The sequence below is a fragment of the Ceratosolen solmsi genome, unplaced genomic scaffold (assembly GCF_000503995.2).
Source record: "Ceratosolen solmsi marchali unplaced genomic scaffold, CerSol_1.0 scaffold13, whole genome shotgun sequence".
Taxonomy (NCBI): Eukaryota; Metazoa; Arthropoda; class Insecta; order Hymenoptera; family Agaonidae; genus Ceratosolen; species Ceratosolen solmsi.
In genome coordinates this window covers 7,274,015-7,297,175 of record NW_011948418.1, presented here as the reverse complement: position 1 = coordinate 7,297,175, position 23,161 = coordinate 7,274,015, and the positions used below count along the sequence as shown (strand labels likewise).

The 23,161-nt window shown below is 32.7% G+C and overlaps 3 protein-coding genes across 3 annotated transcripts in view; all 3 read right to left on the bottom strand.

Annotated features, from left to right (window-relative positions):
* The window catches only part of LOC105360196 (uncharacterized), a 58,258-nt gene extending 54,949 nt beyond the window's left edge, over nt 1-3,309 (bottom strand). Inside the window, exon 1 of the mRNA XM_011497029.1 lies at nt 3,249-3,309. The gene's annotated coding sequence lies outside the window, so the exon portion shown is untranslated. The remainder of the gene's footprint in view (nt 1-3,248) is intronic.
* Nucleotides 3,310-8,815: 5,506 nt separating this feature from the next.
* LOC105360194 (juvenile hormone epoxide hydrolase 1-like) lies at nt 8,816-14,864 on the bottom strand. The gene is made up of 8 exons (XM_011497027.1): nt 14,636-14,864; nt 12,979-13,090; nt 12,455-12,647; nt 10,901-11,139; nt 10,593-10,708; nt 10,267-10,466; nt 9,481-9,715; nt 8,816-9,264 (listed from the first exon to the last, which is right to left on the bottom strand). Exons 1-8 carry the CDS (start codon nt 14,692-14,694, stop codon nt 9,039-9,041), a joined length of 1,380 nt encoding a protein of 459 aa, XP_011495329.1. The 5' UTR covers nt 14,695-14,864; the 3' UTR covers nt 8,816-9,038.
* A 4,363-nt stretch (nt 14,865-19,227) lies between these two features.
* Nucleotides 19,228-22,950, bottom strand: LOC105360195 (juvenile hormone epoxide hydrolase 2-like). The gene is made up of 6 exons (XM_011497028.1): nt 22,731-22,950; nt 21,986-22,178; nt 21,305-21,659; nt 20,612-20,808; nt 19,762-19,996; nt 19,228-19,455 (listed from the first exon to the last, which is right to left on the bottom strand). Exons 1-6 carry the CDS (start codon nt 22,908-22,910, stop codon nt 19,236-19,238), a joined length of 1,380 nt encoding a protein of 459 aa, XP_011495330.1. The 5' UTR covers nt 22,911-22,950; the 3' UTR covers nt 19,228-19,235.
* Nucleotides 22,951-23,161: the final 211 nt, after the last annotated feature.

Here is a 23,161-nt window from a genome sequence, read left to right as displayed (position 1 = left end):
TCGATCATCAAGATGAAGCGTAATTCTGCCAGATGTATAGGTTCGAGGCAAAGTCTTATCGACCTCGACGGTCCTGTTTGCGAATTTTTCCCCTTTCACGTGCGTAAAAAAGCACGCCACCTAAGGAAAAAGCTCGACGACGTTCCTTTAGTCTATATAAAGTACGTACCTTCTTTCTCTTGTGAAACGTTTTTTTTCTTTTCTCTCTCTCTCTCTCTCTCTCTCTCTCTCTCTCTCTTTATTTATTTTTGTTTTTTTTTGTTGCAAGTACTGTTATTCTCCTCGGGTTGAAGAGGTAATTTACGCAGCTGCCGGAAACAAATTCTTAGTTTAATTACTAATATTTCTTTTTCATTTGAATGTACAGTGCCCGACTTCATGTCCAATACCCGTTCGAACAGCAATGTTTATTTATGCGTAGCAGCATTCGCGAATATATTTATCGGATCAATTGGAGTTTGTGTGTGTGTGTGTGTGTGTGTGTGTGTGTGTGTGTGTGCGTGCGCGCATGTGTGTATCGGATAGTTTACAGAAGGTAGATATTACTTTCTCACAATTAGATTAGTATTACTGATCAAGCTGTTGTATTATAATACAATAGCAACGAATGCTAATCTTACTTCAAAAATTTTTAGCCGTAGATTTATTTGAGGTGCAAAGTTACGAATATTATATAATCTAAATAGAAAAATATTTAAATATTGTTTTTTTTTGTCTTGCACTATTTTACAACTATCAATGCTTACACAGAATGTGGTATTCATACTTTCATAAATGGACTTTATAATATCTTACAATGTCACAAGAATTATAGAAAACAATAATAATAATAATAATAATAATAATAAATAAGAAAATAAAGAAAATAAAAAAAAAACATAAATTACATTGAAACAATGTACATTAAATTTCTAGTGCTATGCCGACAACAATTAATTTTTATACAAAAGCTTAACTATGTAGAAAAAAAAAAAGAAAAAAAAAATGAAACATTAGCATCGATTTTATTCAAACCACAAATCCAGACAATATAATCATTTGCATTTATTACAGAGTAAAAAGTGTTAGGAGAATGTTTTTTATTTTTTTATTTTTTTATTTTTGTTCGAAGCCTAAGAAAGTACTTGATAATTCTGGTACGCACAAGCGACGAGAGAAAAGTCCCATCTAATCAATTAAATTAATAGTTACACTTAATTTTAATCTTCTTAATCTTCTTAATTATAATCTTACTCATAAACTTGTATGTTTTAAAAAATCTATTTCACATAAACTCTATAAAAGTAATCATAAAATACATGGTTTGTGAACAAATTTTGCAAATAACGATTTGTGTTTTTTTCTGCTTGAAATAAAATCTTAATATGCGAGTGTGGGAGATATCAAAATATCTGATATTTTTATTAATCCACATAATCGCATAAATGTATCGTGATATTTCGTTAAATGACTTTATTTATTTAAATAGTTCATACCATTCTCGTAAAACAGATTGTAAAGTCTGAAGATGCAGATCAACTGTAAAAGTGAAATGAAACCAAGATATCAATGGTATTACAATAATTAATGATTTTCTCAGATTTATTTGATAAATAATCTTAATAACGGATCTTGTATATCACTATATATACATATTTATTAGGAAATATTTAAAAAATACAATAATTTTATCAATAGATAAGATTGTTTGATCGAACGATTGAACATTTTTTACGTATAATTGAAGCCTGAAAATAGGTTATATAAACAGATATTCATCAACAATCGTTGCAAATAAATATTTAATACATTTTATAAGAAAGGTATGATGTTGAATAATAATATTACTAATGTGTGTGATTATATTTGGACTTTTTAAGCTAATGTTTAGTTTGTGCAAAAAAGTGAAAAAAGTGCATAAAATACATAGACGAAGGGAAAATAACAATTAGAGCTTTGATTCTCACGAATTATCTACCAAAGTCTGAGGCCATATTTTTAATCATTTATTTTTCTAAAATTTTTTTATATTAATAACTTGAAGAAAAAGAAATTGCTCGTTTCACTCAGTATGCCATATGAACTCGCGCATAGCCTATGAAATATTCTCGTAAGCTAAAACGTCAAGCGAAGGTTATACAATTGCTTTAAAGCGATTTGTCGTTTGCGAATAATAAACTCCGCTGAATGGTTATATCGCATTAATAAAATTTTCGGAATTAGTTTTATCGCAGTTCAATCTCGACGAGTGCATGGCCTTGGATTTAAAATACTTGGAACTAGCGTGGTTGAAGTAAGTACGTGAAACAGAAAACCAACATTGGGTTAAAAAATCATTCCGCTCAAATATTAACTTTGGAGAATAGAAATTAAAGTTTCTTAAGCGCGTTTGCGCTATATAAGTTGAGCACAGCTCTGTGCGCGAGTGCTTGTTGCGTGCGCGCGCGTGTTCGCATATATACATGAAAAAAAAAAAAATTTCTCTTAAAACTTGTCACTGAGTTCAGAGTATCGCTTATTGTACATACGAATCAATTGTTTTTCAGCTAAAAAGACTTTGCTTCTCCGTAAGTACACGTAACTTCTTTTTCCTACATTCGTTTCTAAAACGGAATGGTAAAGCTTCGAAGCTTTGAAGTATCCCATCAATGAATTATATTTATCGGACTTCGCGGCAAATATAACGCTCGTAACATATGAATCGTCCGTGCCGAATTATTCTTAATTTAGAACATCCTTTACAATTCTAGCTTCAGTTAATCTCGCGCCAGCTTAAACGATGTTAATATTATTATTGTTTGTTGTTATTATTATTCATATTATTATGGTGAGTGGTGGGGTACCGATGGTAGATGCGATGGTCATAATAATGAGTGTGGAAATGTGTGGGAAACACCGGAGCAGACAGTCAGAAAATTCAGAGATAGCGCGATGAAAAGTCGACTGGCAGCCGCTCGACTTCGACGATAAAGTTCCCAATGAAAATGCTACTGGGGTGGAAAAGCATTCTTTGCTCACCCTCCTTCTTCCTCTCCACCATTTACAGGCCACATCGACTGCCTGCTTATGCAAGCTCTTGGCATAGCGAAGGTGACGACGAGTGGATCGGACCCACCGCGTGCTCCATCACAACAATTCGATCGTTCGATAAAGGAAAGCCGGGGCGAAGAAAGCCACGAGGTCAACCGCAACGTCCCGTCTGCCTCCGGGTCCGCGGGAGACTCGGATGCGCTCGTACATTACGCGGTGCGAGTAAGTGCAGCACTCACTTGTCGTAAGTCGAGGTGGTGGCCGGCAGGACGCTGTACACGTCCGCGTGGGTGATGATCATCGTCGAGTCCCTCATGTCGTCGCTCTCACACCTCCCGGCACTTTCTAGCTCGAGCTCGCCTCCGATTCTTCTCCTCCCATCCTCCTATACCGTGAAATCGCGCCTTCGTTGTATCCGAGCGGTTGGGGGGGGGGCGGTGAGGCCGGGGAAGCCGCGCGCGCGCCCGCACACGTCAGCCGGCCGCGAAAGTCAATGCGCAACTCGCGCACTCGCGCACACGCGCGCCGCTTAGAGCGAGCGGCCGCGAGCGAGAGACAGAGACAGGGAGTCGATCGGAAAGAGCTAGATAGAGCGAGATGGTGGGGGTTGGGTGTAACGAGGGAGGGAGGGCGGGATGGTATGGCGAGGAGCGCTCTTTCTCCTCGGATTTTCTTTCTGCCCCAGGCGGCTGCTACCGTCTCGCGAAGGGGCGATTTTCTTTACGAGGGTCGCGGGCGCTTTTCTCGCTGGTGTGTCGCATATTCAGGCTCGGGCTTCGTAAGAGAGTTAAGAGCTCGTCGTAGTCTTGGTGGGTTCGTCGTCATGTTGGTCGTCTGCTTCGGAAAGCGGTGGGATGTATCGAGCGAGCACCCTAATGTCAGTACTTGGCAACGTGGTTCTGAGGGCAGTTTCAGTGCCGAGAAATTGCCAGTGTTTTGGGATTGATTTACGGGTAGGCGAGAGATGTTTTTCAAGCATGGAAATTGATTGGCTCGAGTTTTCCCATCCCAGGATCTCGCCACGTTTTCTTCATTTACTCTTCCAATTAATAAATAATCGAGAGATACTTTTATTAAAGAATTCTTTATGTAAATAGCCTATCTTGGCGAAATCATTAGCTATTTAATGGTAAAAGCCACGCTCTTTCTTAAATTTACGATCTTTTGTTATTAACGACTAGATTAAGACTCTATTAATCGGTTATTAGGAAAATCCGTTTTAATCGAATTCTGCTAGCGCGTGCAAGTTTTCACAGCAAATTTAGCCAAATTTACTTCTTCAAAAATATGAGATTTTTATGGTTTATTTGCGCAATTATAATCAAATAAACTCATCTATATTATTAATATTTTATGTACTGTTTATGTTAATTAATTCTTACGTGGTTGTAGTTTAATCATTTACTGGATAGAAAATAAATGGAAAATCATGACTTCCAACACGTACTTGTGCGTATAAAGCTAACAAATTTGTAATTTTCAATTAACCAACCAACCATCCATGATATTGAGACTATTCTACACCGAATCTTGTAAAATATTATTTTAAAACGCTGCTTAATCAATAATATCTCTCTCTCTCTCTCTTTTTTTTTTTTTTTTTATCAATTTTATTGTAATTATATGCTTTATCTAAGTTTAGGAATTATGATGGTTAATTAACATTCGGTAGTTGTCGCTTGTACATTTAAACACAAAATTCGAATTTTGACAAAGATGAATTATGTGGATGTATCGATTGTCTCGAAACCTTTTAGTATTAATTGTCTTAAATTTTCTAATTAACAATATGAAAAGAGAATAAGAAAAAGCAGAGCCTTGGGGTGAGGGGGGGGGAGGTGGAGAATGAATCTATGCATTGATGTCGTTCAGCCTACGCTCGACAAAAACCTTACAATCGAATCAATTTGGTTTTCTGCGCTCGAATATTCTCGATCTTAAATCATGCCTACAGTATCCAATATTTTCTTATATATTTATAATCGTTGGACCATCGAAAAACTTGCGCTTAACACCAAATAAACATTCATTTATGTTTGCTAATAATCAAGCCTTAAACTCATTGTCGCTAATTTTTCCAATGACCTTACACACTCCACCGTTAACAATCTACATAAGGTTTTATCTATCGTTTCTCGCACAGCCTGAATATCTAATTAATTTAAAGATTTTCTAACGCAATTCAATATCGGGATGACAGTTTGTGATTTCATGAGAAGCTTTCGCAACGCTCCGATAAATAAATACACCAGGAAGTATGAACACCCCAATATTAATTCAATGAAATACGTCGTCGATGGACAATTGACGTGGCACTGGCCAAACCATACGACCGACGACCCTTGGCGTATAACGATAAGTCCACGCGTCACTATTACACGACACAGTGAGAACGAGATGCAACACTTGAGAAGGACGCTCTTAACGCAACAGAATTTCCTTTCCAATTGTGCCCGCGTCATTTATAGTAACGGAACACTTGTTCGCTCTGACATTTTTCATGCGCCTTTCTCCTCGGGCACGTCTTTTCGGGCAGCAAGAATTTTTACGTCCATGCGCACACGTGCTGTGCTTTCATTTCCTTTTTCTGCGGTTGAGTAACGCGCACGATGATAAATTTCATAAATATACAATGTTAAATCTAGTAATCTTCGTGTTACAAGAGGTCACTTATAATAAATACATCGTTATTATATTTACATTTCATTGGTAAACTGCCGTTCTTCATTAATTTATGTTCATGAAAATTTGGAACTGTACTTCTCGATTACAAGCTTCGATATATAATACATAAGATTCTTTCGAGATTGCGATTTACAATATTTTAATGGGCTGGCTTAAATCATCTGACATTTTAATAATTCATAGTGAAATGTATTATGTCTTTTATTACTTTACGAATGATATCCCTATTATATAGGAGCTTTCTTTAATTAGCACAATATTCTATTGCAGATAATTTTTATTTAACTATCGCCGCAATTATGGAAGTATTATTTTCAAGCTTGAATTACTATCGAGAGGAGTTTTTATCCTCTTGGCCAATGATCGTCCCGAACACTCTAAATAGAAATTAATTTAAAGTGATTTCTGCTATTGGACGGTAAAGGACACGACAAGACTGGCATAATTAATGTTCTATGTTCTGTCTTACGTATCCTCATTGGGAATTATACAGAAAAAACGTAGTCTGTTCGTATTATGAAATATTTTCGGAGAAGGCAAAAAAAGCTTTTGAAAATGTGCTTTATTAATGGATTCACACGCATTACAAGAGCCGAAAAGTATAAAAATAATAATAAGTTATTGTTATGTCAACTAATGATCGATAGGCTGTTAGCTCATTGTAAACAATTATCAAACTATTTTTTTATAATTTGTCTACAATTTTATAATTTAAGGTTTCATGTTAATTTCAAAATAAATAATTGCTTATTAACATGTAAAATAAGAATACGAAGAAATGACATAATGACAGAAATGACAACAACAGGAAAAAAATGATAAACAAGGTTGACACTGAAAGTTTTATAAATACTCGCATGTAAAATATTATTTTATTACACTATGAGTATATGTAATACAATATAACAAATGCGAATATCAACTTATTTTTAAATTATTTTACAAGGGTAATACAGTTACTAATTGTTTTTAATATTTTGTGAAAATTTGTGTTATTGCGAATAACTGTACTATGCAATACTTGATGCACTATACTTTATTAAGCTTTAGTACTTTGTTAAGTGAGCTTTATTATATTCGTATGGCCATAACTCAATAAATAATTCCGGGAAATTTTCATTATGTTGTAAAAGATATTATAATTTGGTTTAAATAAATCTTTTTAACGATATTATTAAGATATTCTTTATTTAATATTATCATTTATTAAATAACGATAGAATATCGCTCTAATTTTTTGCTCAATATTTCTAACTACTTTTATAATTTTTGTATTATTATTTAAATATAATTAAATAAAAAATTAACAATTTATTATAATAAGAAAGAAAATTATGTATTTACTTTAAAATTTTTTAAAGTTCTTAACTAAAAATGTTACATATCAATTAATATATTATTCTTCATAATTTTTATCACTTCAGTATCTACTAATAATGACAATGGCAATGACAGCATCAACAATAATAAAACAAAAATTCTATTATTATTATTAATGTAGGTATATCTTGAGAATTATTTGTATAATATCAAACGATGTATAATAAATTGAATCTAAATGTAGATGTTTAATTGAAGTTTAATTATTTTTCATGTTTTCATAATGTTTAATTGCTTAACTTATACATGTTATTTTTACAAAATAAATATAAATATACATAATTATAGAAGGATTTAATTACAAATTTTGAATAAAAACTTGCTGTACCTTAATATCTTCTCATTCTATCAAATATAATGCCACTTTGCGTCTGTGTATGGCAGGTTAGTCTATAGACAGGCGTAACATATAAACTGACAAGATCATTCCATCATATATTCCCAACACAAACGTATGACAGAAACTGTTGACTCAACACCATTCAATAATTACATTATTTGCGGTATATAAGATAAATGCGTATAAGATCCTATAAGTAAATGATTGGTCTTTCGTTACGCTATATTTATCATTTGACGTCAATTCATACCTTAATACCAATACAATGAATTTGAATTTCGCATTCAAAAGTTATAAACACAATATAATAAATAGTAATAATACATTACTATCAATAAACATATAAAACGCTATGAAGAATAAACGATAATTTTATTAATTGTGTAATAAATATGAACTATTATTTAAATTGTTTCAGTGGGCTAAATAGTAAAAATTATAATAGTCGTATTGTATTCAATTACAAAAAAAATAATATAATAATTAATCGTTTAATTTTATATGCATTTAGTTGCATAATTAAATCTACATTTCTGCACAGAATTATTGTGAAAATGTAATTTGTTTGCAAATGTTAAATTTTATTTTTAACATACATTTGTTTAAATATTGTTGATATTCAATCATGGATCCATCTTGTTATACTGTCGAATTTTTTTTTCTTCAAAACTTTTAGGTATTATTACACTAAATACTATTAACACGATTTTAAAAGAGTTAAAGTGATATTATGTCGAAGATGTATATAAATTATATACTTTTAGTTATTGGATTTATATTTATCTGTATACTTATGAAGTCAGGCATTGCAATTACATTTAAAATAATGAATTTATAAAATAAATATAAGAAACGTATCGATGAAATGAAAATATTCAAAATGGAGAACAACATTACCTTAATCTATATAGAAGGTAATTAATTATATTACAATATAATTTTACAATTATTCGTGTTTTTTTACTTACGACAAAATTATAATATTAAATTAATAGAAAATTTAAGTGAGAAGATTACTGATTCTTGATTATGATATTCGGTTTCGATAAATCAAAAATTATTTATGTACATAACGAGGCTAAATTTAAATTAAATTTTTATTTACTATAACGATCAATATTACTTAATCCATCGAATTACAGAAATTCTTTAGAAAAAGCTTAGCTATCAGATTGGCGTAAGTACGAAGAAATTAGTGAATTTAGTAAGAATAAACATACGAATGATGAAATTTACATCGATCATCGTTTTACAAAATATGGATAAATACAAAAATATACGCGATCTATTGTTATAATCGCATACATTCATAAAATTTCTCAAGATTCTGTCACAACATTGTTTTGTCTTGTGTTTGGTTTGTTTTTTGTTTTTTTTTTTGTTTTTTTTTTTGTTTTTTTTTTGTTTTTTTTTGTTTTTCTCATGGAGAAGAACGCAGAAATGATCTTTAACAGTTAAGCTTGAAACGTAAACTTTCATATAAACAAAATTCAATTTTATTCTTCATTCCTCGTTTTGCATTTTTACAAAGCTCTTTTACATTAATATTGTCATGAGAAAAGAACGAATTGCAGGTAGTATCATTGCTCCTCGTTCTCCAAGTTCACGATACGGCATTACAGGATCATTTTCCTCGGCTCTTATTAATGATTTGTTGCTCCACTTTGCGGGCAAAAGACCAGATATCGTCGGCCAAGAGTTGGGGCTCTTCCATCGCGGCGAAATGTCCACCTCTCGGCAGATGTGTAAACTGTATGATGTTAGTGTAGTGCTCCGACAGTAAGGACTCGGGTTGGTAGAAAATCTCATTTGGGAACATGGCACAGGCGGCTGGCACCTCCACCGGAATCCTAAGAATCGAATCAAGTGGTTATACGGTCTGACAAGTGCCAGACTTTGCTTATTATCATTATGCGGGGGATTGCCTAACTCTTGTATCTTTCGTTCTCAGTTTATTTCTTCGTAAATGGCTTTGGTACGTGCATTATACGTTTTTTTTCTTCATCAAAGCTATTGATCGCATCAGTATTTGTTATATCATTCGCGTTCATTAGCCTAATACTCACTTATTCAATTCTAGTTTTCTAAAGGCTTTGTTAAAGGTTTCGGCGTAGAGTCGTTGACTGGTTGTGATGGAGCTTGTGATCCAGTATATCATTAGGTTGTCGAGTAGCTCGTCAACGGTAAATTTCTGGAGGAGGCCACCGTCGTCGCGGGCGGTGAAGTTCGGATTCGTCCAGGTGCTGAATTTTTCGAGAACGTAAGCGGCGAGACCAGCCGGAGAATCCGTAAGACCAACACCTTGTGATAACAATAATAATATTGACATTAGAAAAGTTTTCGATTTTCTTCATTAAAGACAACTTGTTGTTTCATTCGTATTAAGGAGATTTTTAGATCTACTGATTTACGCTTAGTCGATTCAATCAACAATCATGTATTTAACGTCGAATTTAGTAAAATAATCAAATGATTATTGATATAATTATTGAACTAATTGATAAATATTGAACTAATATAATTATCGAAACATTAATTTATTAAAATTATTAAATTTGTAATAAAAATAAAGATTGTTTAATATTAAACAAATTATTATATTTATTATTATTATTGTTATTATTATATAAAGATTTTCTTTGCTCACGGAAAGTAATAATTTAGAGTTTGTATAAAAAGAGGGAAAGAAAATCTTTAAAAAATTAAGACTCTTCTCAATTCAATGTTTCAACATAAATCGGCAGATTATTTTATTTATTAGTTAAATGATTATGATTGTTATTATTATTATTTTAGTTATTTTAGTTAAAGGGCGGTTACAAGGACGGTTACAAGGACGGTTTCTCACTTACCGACGGTGTCTGGCTTCGTTGCTTGTAGGTGCATGTAACCACTTTCACTTATTAAGCGAGTCAAATGATCCGATAAGGGATACATTCTCGAATGGTATTCGCTGTCGATGACCAAATAAGGAATGTACGAGCCAATGAGCGACTTCAATATTGATTTTGATGTCTCTACGTAGCATATGCTGGCATGTGCACCGATCACACTGTAATTATTACGGAATATGAATACTTTATCGATCTTAATATTTTTCAGCTTTTCCATATCTTAATATGTATTCTTAAAAGAAGAATAACGATACGAGAGAAAAATAAAGAGGAAAAAAAATTACTTTTTAGGATATAATTGAGCTAGAATTGATGTGATGATAGAGCCCCAGTCACCACCTTGGACATAGAACTCTTCAATGCCGAGTTTCGACATTAAATTCTTAAATACAACGGCTATCTGAAATTAAGGGCAGAACATTAGTAAGGTCGTGAACAGTTGCACAAAATATTATTTTCTCTCCTTCCTCATCGCATTTGACACTTATAATTTACATATTGGGAATGTGCCTACCGGCCCTACCCTTATTTTAAACTTCACAAAGCCTATCTAACGTGGATGTTCGTATTTGCATTTACAATGATAACGTACATGTGCGGCGGAGAGACCAGGTTTGCTGGCACCGCTGGAGTAGCCGAAGCCCGGGATCGATGGCGCTATCACCTCGAAGACGAAATCCCGATTCGCTTGGGGCCTCGTCAGCAATGGTATGATCTTTTGGAACTCCACGACGGATCCTGGCCAACCGTGGACTATCAGTAGCGGCAGGATGCGCATATTCCGGCCCTTGGGTATCTCCGGCTTAATCCGGTAGAAATGGATGTCCAATCCTACGAGTGGACGGGCGCAAGTGATGAGCTTTGGTTCACAATCAAGAAAGAGCCTTTACCATCGTTTTCACGTCATTGGGTAATAATTAGGTAGAGAAACATTATCGACGAGCTCCATTATGGATGTAAGGGACGCGCAAAGGAAGTTGTGGGTTTGGCAGTTATTACCAATACCAATAATGGATAATTTATTGCAAATTGCCGTAAATGTTATGCTCGTTGCGTAACATCAGCATTCGTCGTTGTGAATTTTTATCGCGTGACCACTGCTCTATGCTAAGTCTTGAAATAAAATTATAGGTAAACGTCGCGATTATCGACAATGTGACGTTACGTGCTCGAATTATGCGATCGCGCATATGTAAGAAATAAAAATATTTCGACTGTGTGCATCGAATGTACATCGCAATCGATATTCTTATTTTCATAGAATTAATTGATTTCATTCTAATTTACTGTTTCCTTTTATTTATTAATGTTTTTATTTTAGTCATTCGGTCAACATTAAACAATTAAACTTCTTTTTATTCAAAAGAAGCGAAGCAGCTTTTTCTACTTATATTATGACTATATTATTATATGGTATTAAGTGATTATTATTAGAGTTAATTATTATTTAAAAAAGATAAATTCGCGGTCTATTTCTATTAAAAATATATTAATTTCATTGTCTGATCTTAAAATGATATTAAGATCGCTCAAAATAATGAACAAATAATTGAATTTTACAACCAAAGTCGTTACGTTCTTAATTATCCAAGTTTGTATTATGTGCATTATAAAATATCATACTGACATGCTTAAAATGCATAATTAAAACTGAAAAGAATAATTGAACTGAGAATTCAACGATAATATTAGATAATTTAGACTTATTTAAGTATAATTAAAATCCTTTTTATCCAAATTATCACAATGTTATTATTAATTTTATTAAATGAGACGAATAAATAGTAACAAAAGAAGCTCAAAGAAACTAATAAATCATTGATGAACATAACTCAACCTTCCAAGAGGCATGTATTTACCATAAAAATAGATTCATCATCAATCTGACTCAACAAGAGTTGATAAATTGTTACGTATAAATAACGTTGTTTACAAGTTATATTGAAAGTTTCGTATTCTATCGTGAAACAAAAAATCAAAAATCGAGTATAAATAACATTTGCAAATTTTTTCTAAGCGTGCAAAGAAAGAACAAAAAAAAAAAAAAAAAAAATGAATGAAAAAAACAAAAAACAAAAAGAAGAAAAAAATTAAATAAAAACAGCAGAGACGATGAGTTAAAATGATTGAGAAATTTAATAATTACCTTGGATTTTGGTGATAAACTGCGGATATTTATTAAGTAAAGCCTGCCTCTCGCTCCAGTTATATTTATTTCTCCAGTAATTTAAAATTGTCTTCAAATAGGGCGTTTGTATGCCGTAAGTCCATCCTACACCTTCCAATGGCTTAGCAAAGTTTCTCGATATATCTAGACGATGATTTAAATCATCGATGACCTGTAAAACTCGCGGTACTTTAATTTTATGACCTCCATTCGCGAATTGCGCTAACTATTTTTACCGAATAAGCGTATATCAATTTCTCATTTTACTCGGTACATCCGCAAGCAATATCTAGTGTAATAACGGTGAGAAATTAAGAAAGTAACTGTAACGCGCTTACACTAGTTTACAGCTTAATTTTAATTGCGAATAAACAGGTATTGCAACTTATCTGTGTCAGATTTTCATACTTTTCATTGCTAATCGGTGAAATTTATTGCTTAAGCAAAATCTAATTCAATTTCCATGTGAATATTATCAGTTTATACAGTTGATACTTAATTACCTCTTTGGCAACATCAATCTCAAATGGCTTGATTTCTTTAGAATCAGGAACTGCTTTACCAGGACCCCAATAATCATTGTCTAATTTTGGAATTTCTATCGATTGTCTATACCTACGTAGTAATAAAATGTTAAAATTTTTCATAATTATACATCTTCCATTATTTATTAGCATAAATTTTTTAGGAAAAAAAATTGACAATTTTTATCGTTAAATGCTTATGATAGACATTTCTTCTTTTTATTCTATTGCTAATGTATGTAAGGATGGTATTTTAAATTTTTACAGCATCTTATCAGTAGAGTTATCAAATAAATTTCCATTCGTACCGAATGCATATATTTTCCGCTTTTGAAAATCTTTTCTAAACGAAACGGAATATCATCAATATTTCATTTTCTAAATATTATCATTTTTGTGTAGTTCGTTATATATTTTCTACGTAAACGTACTTACTACCATTTATGTGACGATGTTTTGGAAATAAAATTTGGAAATAAACTAATCATAGATTGTTATAAACATTAATTTTTTTGCTTACATGATTTAAAAGAACTAAAGTAAAATAAACACTTCAATTTGACATTGATTTAAACAATATTAATAGTAAATTTGCAATAATATTAACAATGCAAAAGTAAACAAATTATATTTTATTAATTCTTATTGCATCATAGATTAATAGTATTAATTGAATGTCAATCATTTATGTAAATACATTATAAATAATATAGGTTGAAATTCAGTATCGATAATCATGAATGCTAGTGTTTGTTTTTTTATTGTTTTATTATGCGAATGATAAATATGTTTCTTATAATATTTATTATTTTTATTATCTTTATTACGCATTATCGTTGATTGATGATAAAAACATTGTTAATTTAGTTAACTACTTAATCTCTGTAAATACAGAGAAAATCAGGGTAACAATCTATACAATATTTATTATTTTTCAACTGATTTTTAATATACCTTTGAGAAAAAAAAATTGTAATAAACTAATAAATGTCAATTTTCTAATTATAAAACCTAATTTTATTCCTTCACGCGCATATCCACAAATTAGGCATATAAAATGTTTAAAATAAATTGATAGCAGAGAATTTTTAGTGGATAAAATTCTAAATACATTGAATATTACATTACAATTGTATAATAAATATTATTGAGCGTCTTCAAAGTTTCAAAGTTATTCATTCAAGCGTATTGTGAATTTGTCATTAAAGAAAATAATTTCAAAATATTCATATTTTAACGTTACAAACACAATAATCGCCATCTCCAATTAATTCTATTCAAATACTGTATTTAAACACAATAAATAATTAATTCAATATATTAATAACATCAAACTATCGTAATATTAAACATTTACGTAAAAAACAAAATTCATCAATTCAACGATACTTTGAAAGATGACTTTACTCGAAAATGTCGGCAGAGCAAAATTTATAATTCTTTGATAAATTCGGTGCTAAATGTATAATTAAGCGCATACTTATGTGCACTTGATAACATAAACAATCTTCGATTAGTTTCACATTATCATTATTGAACAGCGATTAAGCGGATAATATCTCCAACTGCTCTGCGTCAATCAAATATTACATTCATCTTTAAGAAAATAGCAACGAATTGGCTTTTGATTACCCACCTAAAGTGCCAGTCAACGGTTATGAGGCCCAAAATCAAAACGGCTGCGCCCTTCCACATCCTCCCGTTTAATCGCTAATGATTGACTCGCCGGTCACAGCGCCTCGGCAACGACTGATCCCCAGTTCTTATTACAAAAGCAAGAGGCACTTCGGCGATGTTTGTCGACGGCGCCGTCGACACCGTCGCTACCACCGCTGCTGCCACTCCCATTACTGCGGCCGCCGTCATCCGCACCGCCGACACCACCAACTTCAGAGCATCAACCTATCCGGATAGCCAGCTGTTGTTATTCGTACGTCCAATGTCTGGCAAGATTCGCAGATACAATGTAATGGTTGTAGTCGGTCAGTCGTAGAGGCAGTCGATTACTTCCATAACGAACGGCAATGGATTAAGTAGGACAGAGGAACTCGCTCTAATAGACACAGCGATTATTTATTCGAGCGATGAAATTCTATTATTTTGAAGGAAATGCTTTCAGAGGCGACGAAAGATTTGAATTTATGCATTAAGACGCACAGTCTGAATGTAATTATGCAAAACAAAACAAAAAACGAGTTTCTATCTTTTGTTCCCAATACAATTCCTTTGTTTATAATTCATCGTTTTTATATGACATGTATTTGTATTGTGGAATAATTTCAAAAAGGATGTGTTACTATTACATTTAATGGATTACTGACTTATACATTTATCGCGTAGGTTTAGCTGTTAGTATAGGCAATTAGATAAATCGATATAATCTTATACGAATTTGATAGTAGGAAGTACGTCCTAAAAAATATAAATTTTAAAAATCATACGTTACAGAAGATGCACACTCATGATTTCAAATTGGTTTTTCATTTTCTCGTAAATAATTGTCAATCATTGTATATTTTCATTTTCAACTTAAAAATATAAATTTCAATTTTCATTTCATTCTATACTTCATTATTTCGATTAATGCATATACTCGGCGATTATCAGCAAATAATATTATATTCACAATAATTATATCACCATTACCATATTATATCCAGTAAATACTTAATATTGAGAAAGAAAATTTTCAATCCGGATTTTATGAATTTGTAATTTTTTTTTTTTTTTTTTTTTCACATTAAACTTGATTTTATTTATAATTAATAGAATATTATTTCTCTATTTTTTCTTTTATACCAATAAGAGTTTTTGTTGATTTTCTGACAATCGTACTTAATGTACAAGAATTTCTTAACATGTAACAATTATTACATTAATATTGCTATATCCATAATGTAGGTAGATGATTTATAATGAGAATTCATCAAACAAAATTATAACTTACTATCTTATTTCTGTTTTTATTTCTGCGTGCGTTTTACCATAAGTAGATGTATAAAATCATTATAAATAATTAAAAATATATGTAAAAAAATTTCCTTTACATATTTTGTTTTCAAATTAATTTATTTCTATACATTTTCATCAACATAATCTTACAATATAATATTATTAAAATACAACTTGTAAAATTTACTCGAACGAAGAATAAGTTTTCGGAAATTTTTACTCATAAATTAATCAACGACCAATACAAAAATTACTTATCATATTTATGATAATAAAAGTGAAAATCATTGTGAAAAATGCACACATTCAATACACGAGTAAATATTTATAAAATGTTGTATGTCATCTGCAAATGCTACACCTTCGAATGCAAAAATATTATAAAATTTAGATTTTTATGACATACAATATAATTTTTGTTTTTTTTATACCTAAGTGTATTCATTGACGAAGAAAAAATTATAGATATATTTCATCTCGTTTTTTTTCCTCGCTAATTAATTTTCTAAAAGAATTTTCACTCGTCACGGTTGGCTGCAAGGTTCTACATATTTCAAACTAAAGTTGGAAACAAATTGAAAATTATTGTTTACAAGCTCTCGAGTATCATTAAGTATAATTATAATACTAATTTTTTCCATTTTTTTCAGAGGAACAAAGAATTTAATCATTTAATCATGTTAAGTCTTCTCTTTTATTTTATCGTACAATTGTTAATTTTTCTTTATCTTCGAAACTTTTTCAAACCAATTTTTTAAAAATTTTGTTACCAATCTTGTCTAGATTATTTATAATAATACATCATCAATATAATTTTTATTATTAACTATAATTCTGTATCTAAAATTAAGGTATATTAATTTAATGAGCATAGTATTGATGAATGATATTTGCTCATGATGAGTAATTGATTGAATATCGAAATTAATGATCACTTGGCTCGCTTTCGGCTTGTATACAATGGAGTGACACTAATTGTTAATACGTAAACAGATAAACGTACGCTGATCCCTAAGTCGACACTAATACCATAACACATTGTTATGCATATCACACACTGATATAATGTCGGATTATAATATCCGTTATGAAATTACTCACTTTCAGTTTTCATTCCTGTCGAAGATCTTTGTTAACGTTCACTTGTAATAGAAGAATTTAACATTATTGACGAAGAATTTTTACTCGTTAAAAAACAAAACTACAGAACTTTTTTATTCATTTTTTCACTTATCGTATTGTGATTGTATTAATTCTTTATTGTAATGAAATGTATGAAAATATCTACAACAAATTAAAAAATTTGAAAATTTATGAACATAATGACATAAAAATGATAAAGTTACTTTTCTAAATTCTAATTCAATAATTATTGTCAATTCAGATTCTCTCTCTCTCTCTCTCTCTCTCTCTCTCTCTTTCTCTCTCTCTCTCTCTCTCTCTATTATTCATATAAGTATTGTATTTTATATTATTTTATATATAGTTGGCCGTTCATTTACGTATAAATAATACGTAGATGACTACTGTCCCCTTATTATTTTTTCTTAATTTAATTAAACAATCACTGTTCAATCATTAGTTAATAAAAGCTTATTTTATGTTAACTAAAGTATGCCTGAATTTTCTTGCACAGTATATTTGACGAAATTCTAATATCTTTATGTAGACGTCTGTTGAACGAATCTGAGATCAATTTATTTGCACCATCTGCTATTAAGTTTAAAAACAATTTATATGCTCTTATACAAATTGATAATTTGTACATTTTTCATTTATTGGAACATGGATTAATCGTACAATAATTCTACCGATAAATATCAAATACGTTCGATTAAAAATTATCCATCTTCCACTTACTAAGTACCACATCAACTCTACTATACATTAAGTAATATAAAATATAAATATATCGCTCTTAATATTACTCGTCGAAGCAGAATTCAAAGATTTTGTAAAATATTTACTTGTTAAATAATTGATAATACCCGGAGTTAAAGAGTTGATCGATTATCGAAAACGATAAGTAATAATTAATGTAAAATAATCGATAAATTGTTGGTAATCGTATTTCGCTCATAATATTATATAGAGAAGATAATATTACAAAGGGCGATATTTCACATATCGTTTATAATTTCTTCATAAATGTTTTCTTATATTAATCACATGTATTATGATTATCTCATACCGTACATTATCCGAAATTTTCAAAAATAAATATTAGCATCAAATTTAATCGATGCCAATTTAGTTGTCAGTTGTTTCAATTTACTGACTGATAACTCATGATAATTGTATTCAGGTATTGTTACAACTATTATTATAAATGCCGTTAAAAAAAATATTTTCTTTCTTCTTTTTTTTTTTTTTTTTTTTTTTTTTAACAGAGATCAAGGCAATCTATGATAAAAATTGACGAATAATGGCATAGAAAAATATCAAAGTGCTCGAGATTATAAGGATTTAATATCGCATTACTTCAATATATTAACGTTAATTTTGTTATAAATATTGATAATACTATGAATTCATTCAACGCTCGTTTAACTTAATTTTACATGTATTTATTTAGTCATAATTTATTAGAATAAATAAAGCGAGAGACTATACGATTTTTAATGTAAAAAAATAACGTTAAACAATAATGGGATGAAGAAGAGAATTAAAAGAGGTGGATACGATATAACAGCATTTTTATAAAAATATAGCTTTCGCAAGGGAAGATAATTATACGAAACACATGTTCCTTAATATTTTGCCACGTGTATCTGTCACATTTCTGCATTTTTCCATTCAATTCAAATCGATAATAACTTCATTATCTTCCTTTTATCTAACTTCTATATTCTACAAATTTCCCTTTCACGGTTAATGAATTTACGCAGAAATTGTAAACATGTTAGCTGCCAATTGCATACTTCACTGTATTAAGGTATTAAACCTAATTATAATAGGAGTGTTTAAAAACATACGAAGTGTATGAATAATCGAATGTTGAGAAAAAGAAAATGAAAAATTACGCGGCTCAGATGGAAATAATCGCAATGTAACGAGCACACGAACGTCGCTTATTATTAATTCGGTTATCGATCGAAATGTCCAGAGTTTGTTTAGTTAGCGATCGCTCCACGTATACTGGCGCCTAAAGCCACCTGGTCGATTCTCAGCTGCTGATAAGAAACAAAAACAAAAACAAAAACAAAGAAAAAAAAGAAAAAAAGAAAAAGGAGAAAAGACGAAGAAAGGAAAGAGGTATGGAGAGTCCTGTTGCAGTAGTTCGTCTAGTTCCGGAGGAGCTCGCTCCTCTTCATCAGGAAGGGCACTGCCGACCAGATGTCCTCGGCGAGAAGTTCGGGCTCCTCCAGGGCCGCGAAGTGTCCACCTCGCTTCATCCTCGTCACCTTCACGAGATTAACGAAACGATCGCGCAGCAGCGCCTCCGGCTGGAATATAATCTCGTGGGGGAACTGGGCGCAGGCGGTCGGCACCTTCACCGGAATACTGAAAAAGTGGATGAAGGATTAAGTAGTGTAAGTAGGTAAATCCTCGATGACTTTTCTTTCACATTACATTTGAGCATCTTTGATAAGATTTGCCTTTTGTTTTATTTAGATTTCTTACTATCGTATTGATAAACGCTTGACTAATTAATAAATTAAATACTTGACGTATTATTCGATTTAATTGAATTTAATTTAATAAAATTCACCTTAACTGAAAGGTGACGATTTTGTTATAAGAATTTTCAGCTCTTGTGTAATTGCATCCTAAAATTAATTTGACGGTTGTCACTTTCCAAACACTCACTTATTCAGTCTCATTTTCAGGATACGACTGCTGGTGGATTCCGCGTAAATGCGAAAACCAGAGGTAATTTTATTCGGTGCCCAGTACATCATAAGATTATCGATCAATTCGGTCATTTCGAATTTCTCCAGCAGATTACCATCGTCGGTCCACGCGTTTTGCATTTGCGTAATGGTCGAGAATTTTTCCAATACATAGGCGGCAAATCCTGCTGGTGAATCGGTCATACCAATTCCTAAAATACGTAACATTTTTCAATTAATGTGCGTATGCGTATGTAATCTTTATACATTAGTCGACGACTGAAATGAATAATTCATTGTGTTGTATGGCCTGTCAATTAGTAAATTAATAAAAAAGAAGAAAAGAAAAGAATAATCCAGTCTTTGTTTGTAAATGTAATAAATTGTACGATAATTAGCGTAGACGAGTGAGTTGGAAGAGACTTTGTGTTTATATTAGTAATGTTGACAAAAAAAAAAAAAAAAAAAAAAAAAAACCTTTGAATTATTTGAAGAAATAATGAATATTTAATGATTACATTACCGTATTATATTGTATTGAAAAACGATAGCTTTAGAGAAGTATTGTCACGCACGCACACAGCGATTTATGTATATAATGTTTATGCGATAAACAATGTTCTTGCATTTATTTGTCATATTAATTAATAACATTATGAATTCGTGGCTACGGTATCCAATGACGCGAGGCTCGCCGCGCCGTATCCTATCGCAGCTAAAGCTTTACAAAAGAAATCCGATGCTAAAGACGCGCCTGCGCATTAAAAATAGTTGGAAAGTTGGAACAATAATAACGCGGGAAGACGAAGAATTCGGGATTAGCATACCGAGTGTATCGGGCTTCGTCGCCTGCATGTGATAATAGCCAGTCTCAGCGATTAATGTCTGAATCTGATAACCGAGAGGCGAAGACAGGTATCGCTCCTCGTCCAACATCAGCCATGGGATGAGACTGTAGATCGCAGTTTTCGCGAGGGTCCACGGGTTCAGAACCATGCACAGGTTCAAGTGCATTCCCAACATGCTGCAAGTCAATAAGAATCGTCAAGATTTTTCCATATCATGCGGATATAATGGCAAAGGAACTATAGTGGCAAGTGAAATAGATACTTCACTAAGCTTTGACTTTACTTTGTTGCTGTTGTTGTTGTTGTTGTTGTTGTTGTTGTTATTATTGGGTTATAGCAGGTGACGTTTCAAAATCTTATGATTATAATTACTAGAGTTTTATGCTTTATCGGATGAGGTTTTGCTGTTTATTTAACGTTGATTATCTCCATGAATACTCGTTTGGGATTGAATGTATTTTTTACCGAATGAGGTGACGTAACGCCTCTCTTAGACCACCGCTTGAACACGATTCTAATATCATAAATAATTTCTTCTAAAAGTCTACAATATCGATACGTGACGTTGCGCTTTCGTTCGTTCAATGATCCATTGACTCTTTTATACGATAACAGCCAAATGGGACTAATCCCAAGGGAAAATGAATAATCTCACTGTTCAAGGATACTCACTGCTGCGGGTACAATACGGCCATGTAGGATGTGATGACGGCGCCCCAGTCTCCACCCTGGGTGTAGAACTTATCGTAGCCAAGCCTGAGCATGAGACTCTTCAGGATGAGGGCCATCTCGAAGGCACCGAGGCCGGGCTTCGCGGCTTGGCTGGAGTAGCCGAAGCCCGGGATCGATGGCGCTATCACCTCGAAGACGAAATCCCGATTCGCTTGGGGCCTCGTCAGCAATGGTATGATCTTTTGGAACTCCACGATGGATCCTGGCCAACCGTGGACTATCAGCAGCGGCAGGACGCGCAGCTTGCGATCTTTCGGCACTTGTGGCTTCACGCGTACAAAGTGGATATCCAGACCTGGCAAGCGATATAAAATTTCAGCGCTGCGTCAATAACGATTGCAAATCCAATTGAAAGAACGTTTATCCGCGCAAATAAGTGGGCCTCGTCTATTATTACTCGTACCATTGCCATAAATAAGGCCAATGATCCACCATAAAATATCGATGAGTATTATTGACGATTGGGATGGCCGACTCTCTTAAGGATATGACATTTTTAAAATATCCATTACTAGCCATTAATTTTCAATGGGCGCATCTTACGTGGACGGATCGAGGAAACATCATTATAGAAGACCAATTTTCAACGAAGAAGCAACGATTGCTTCTCTAGACACTCACCTTGGATGTTGGTCAAGAACTGGGGATATCGATTAAGGTGATCCTCGCGCTTACGGAAGTCGTATTTATTTAGCCAGAAGTCGATGATCGTCGGCACGTAGTTGCTGTTCACGCCGTATTTCCAGCCCGAGTGTTCCAACGATGGCTGCAAGTTGCGTGTGTTGTTCAATCGGAACCTCAGATCATCGATCATCTGTTGACACAAATTCGTTCTCTTAGACGATCGAGCCGCGTGGCACCTGCGCAAGCGCATTACTGCACTTGGCCAGGCTGTGAGTGACCATGGTGAACAAGGATTTGTCGTTACGATTTAACGATATACGCCCATTGGATTGGGATTCGATTGATATTAAGTGGATACCATTGAGTAAAATTGATGAAAAAAAAAAAAAAAAGAGAGAGAAAAAAAAATGAAAAAAGAAAATCAATTTTTGAATAGGTATTGGATCTTGAAATCCATAAGATTTGTCGTGAACCTTCGCGCGAGGAACGCGCGAACCGGGAAAGACGAGTTATTGGCGTTCTTGTTGTCCGACATTTATTATGGCGCATATCGCCATATCAAATGGACATTTAAGAGTTTCGGTTGGAGAATGCGGCGAGTAAGTAAAAATTTTTGTAAAAAAGGTCCACGAAAGCAAGATAAATATTATGCAACAGCGAGAGTATTGAGTATAAATGCGCATGGAGTTGGAGGGAGGACTGAATTTATTTCAAATTAAGCCAATGTGCGTGCGAGGCTAACCTCCTTCTCGAATTTGATCTTGAAAGGTCTGATGCTCTCGTCTATCTTCCGCGGCTTTTGACCCGGACCCCAGTACACCTCCTCGAGCTGCGGTATTTTGGGCTCCGAAGGCATCATGTAAATCACCGCAGCCAATACCAGGGCGATCCCCAGTATTATTCCAGTGTATGTCGTATTCATGTTTTATTCTCGTCGATTGTCCGGCGATTGATTATACGGAATGGGCTAAAGAAAAAAAGAAAAAACAAGTAGAAATTTAGAGTTACGAGAATCGTGACGGTAAGGGCTCTCCAACTTGCCTTATCTTAAATTTCTATTAAAATACAAAAGAGGTGTTGGTTAGTATGCATTAATGGCCACTCCGTTGCGTTTGCCAAATTGGCTATATTAATCGTCGAGTAGGATAAACTTAAGTCATAACTTTACCGAGA

Excerpts from the sequence above, each read along its gene's own strand:
- LOC105360194 (XM_011497027.1), bottom strand. The coding sequence starts at position 14,694 with ATGTGGAAGGGCGCAGCCGTTTTGATTTTGGGCCTCATAACCGTTGAC. Across the intron at positions 12,648-12,978 it reads AGATTGATGTTGCCAAAGAG|GTCATCGATGATTTAAATCA; the intron begins GTAATTAAGTAT and ends CGAGTTTTACAG. Across the intron at positions 10,467-10,592 it reads GCTCAATTATATCCTAAAAA|TGTGATCGGTGCACATGCCA; the intron begins GTAATTTTTTTT and ends TAATAATTACAG.
- LOC105360195 (XM_011497028.1), bottom strand. The coding sequence starts at position 22,910 with ATGAATACGACATACACTGGAATAATACTGGGGATCGCCCTGGTATTG. Across the intron at positions 21,660-21,985 it reads GTTCTTGACCAACATCCAAG|GTCTGGATATCCACTTTGTA; the intron begins GTGAGTGTCTAG and ends ATCGCTTGCCAG. Across the intron at positions 19,997-20,611 it reads GACGAAGCCCGATACACTCG|GAATTGGTATGACCGATTCA; the intron begins GTATGCTAATCC and ends TACGTATTTTAG.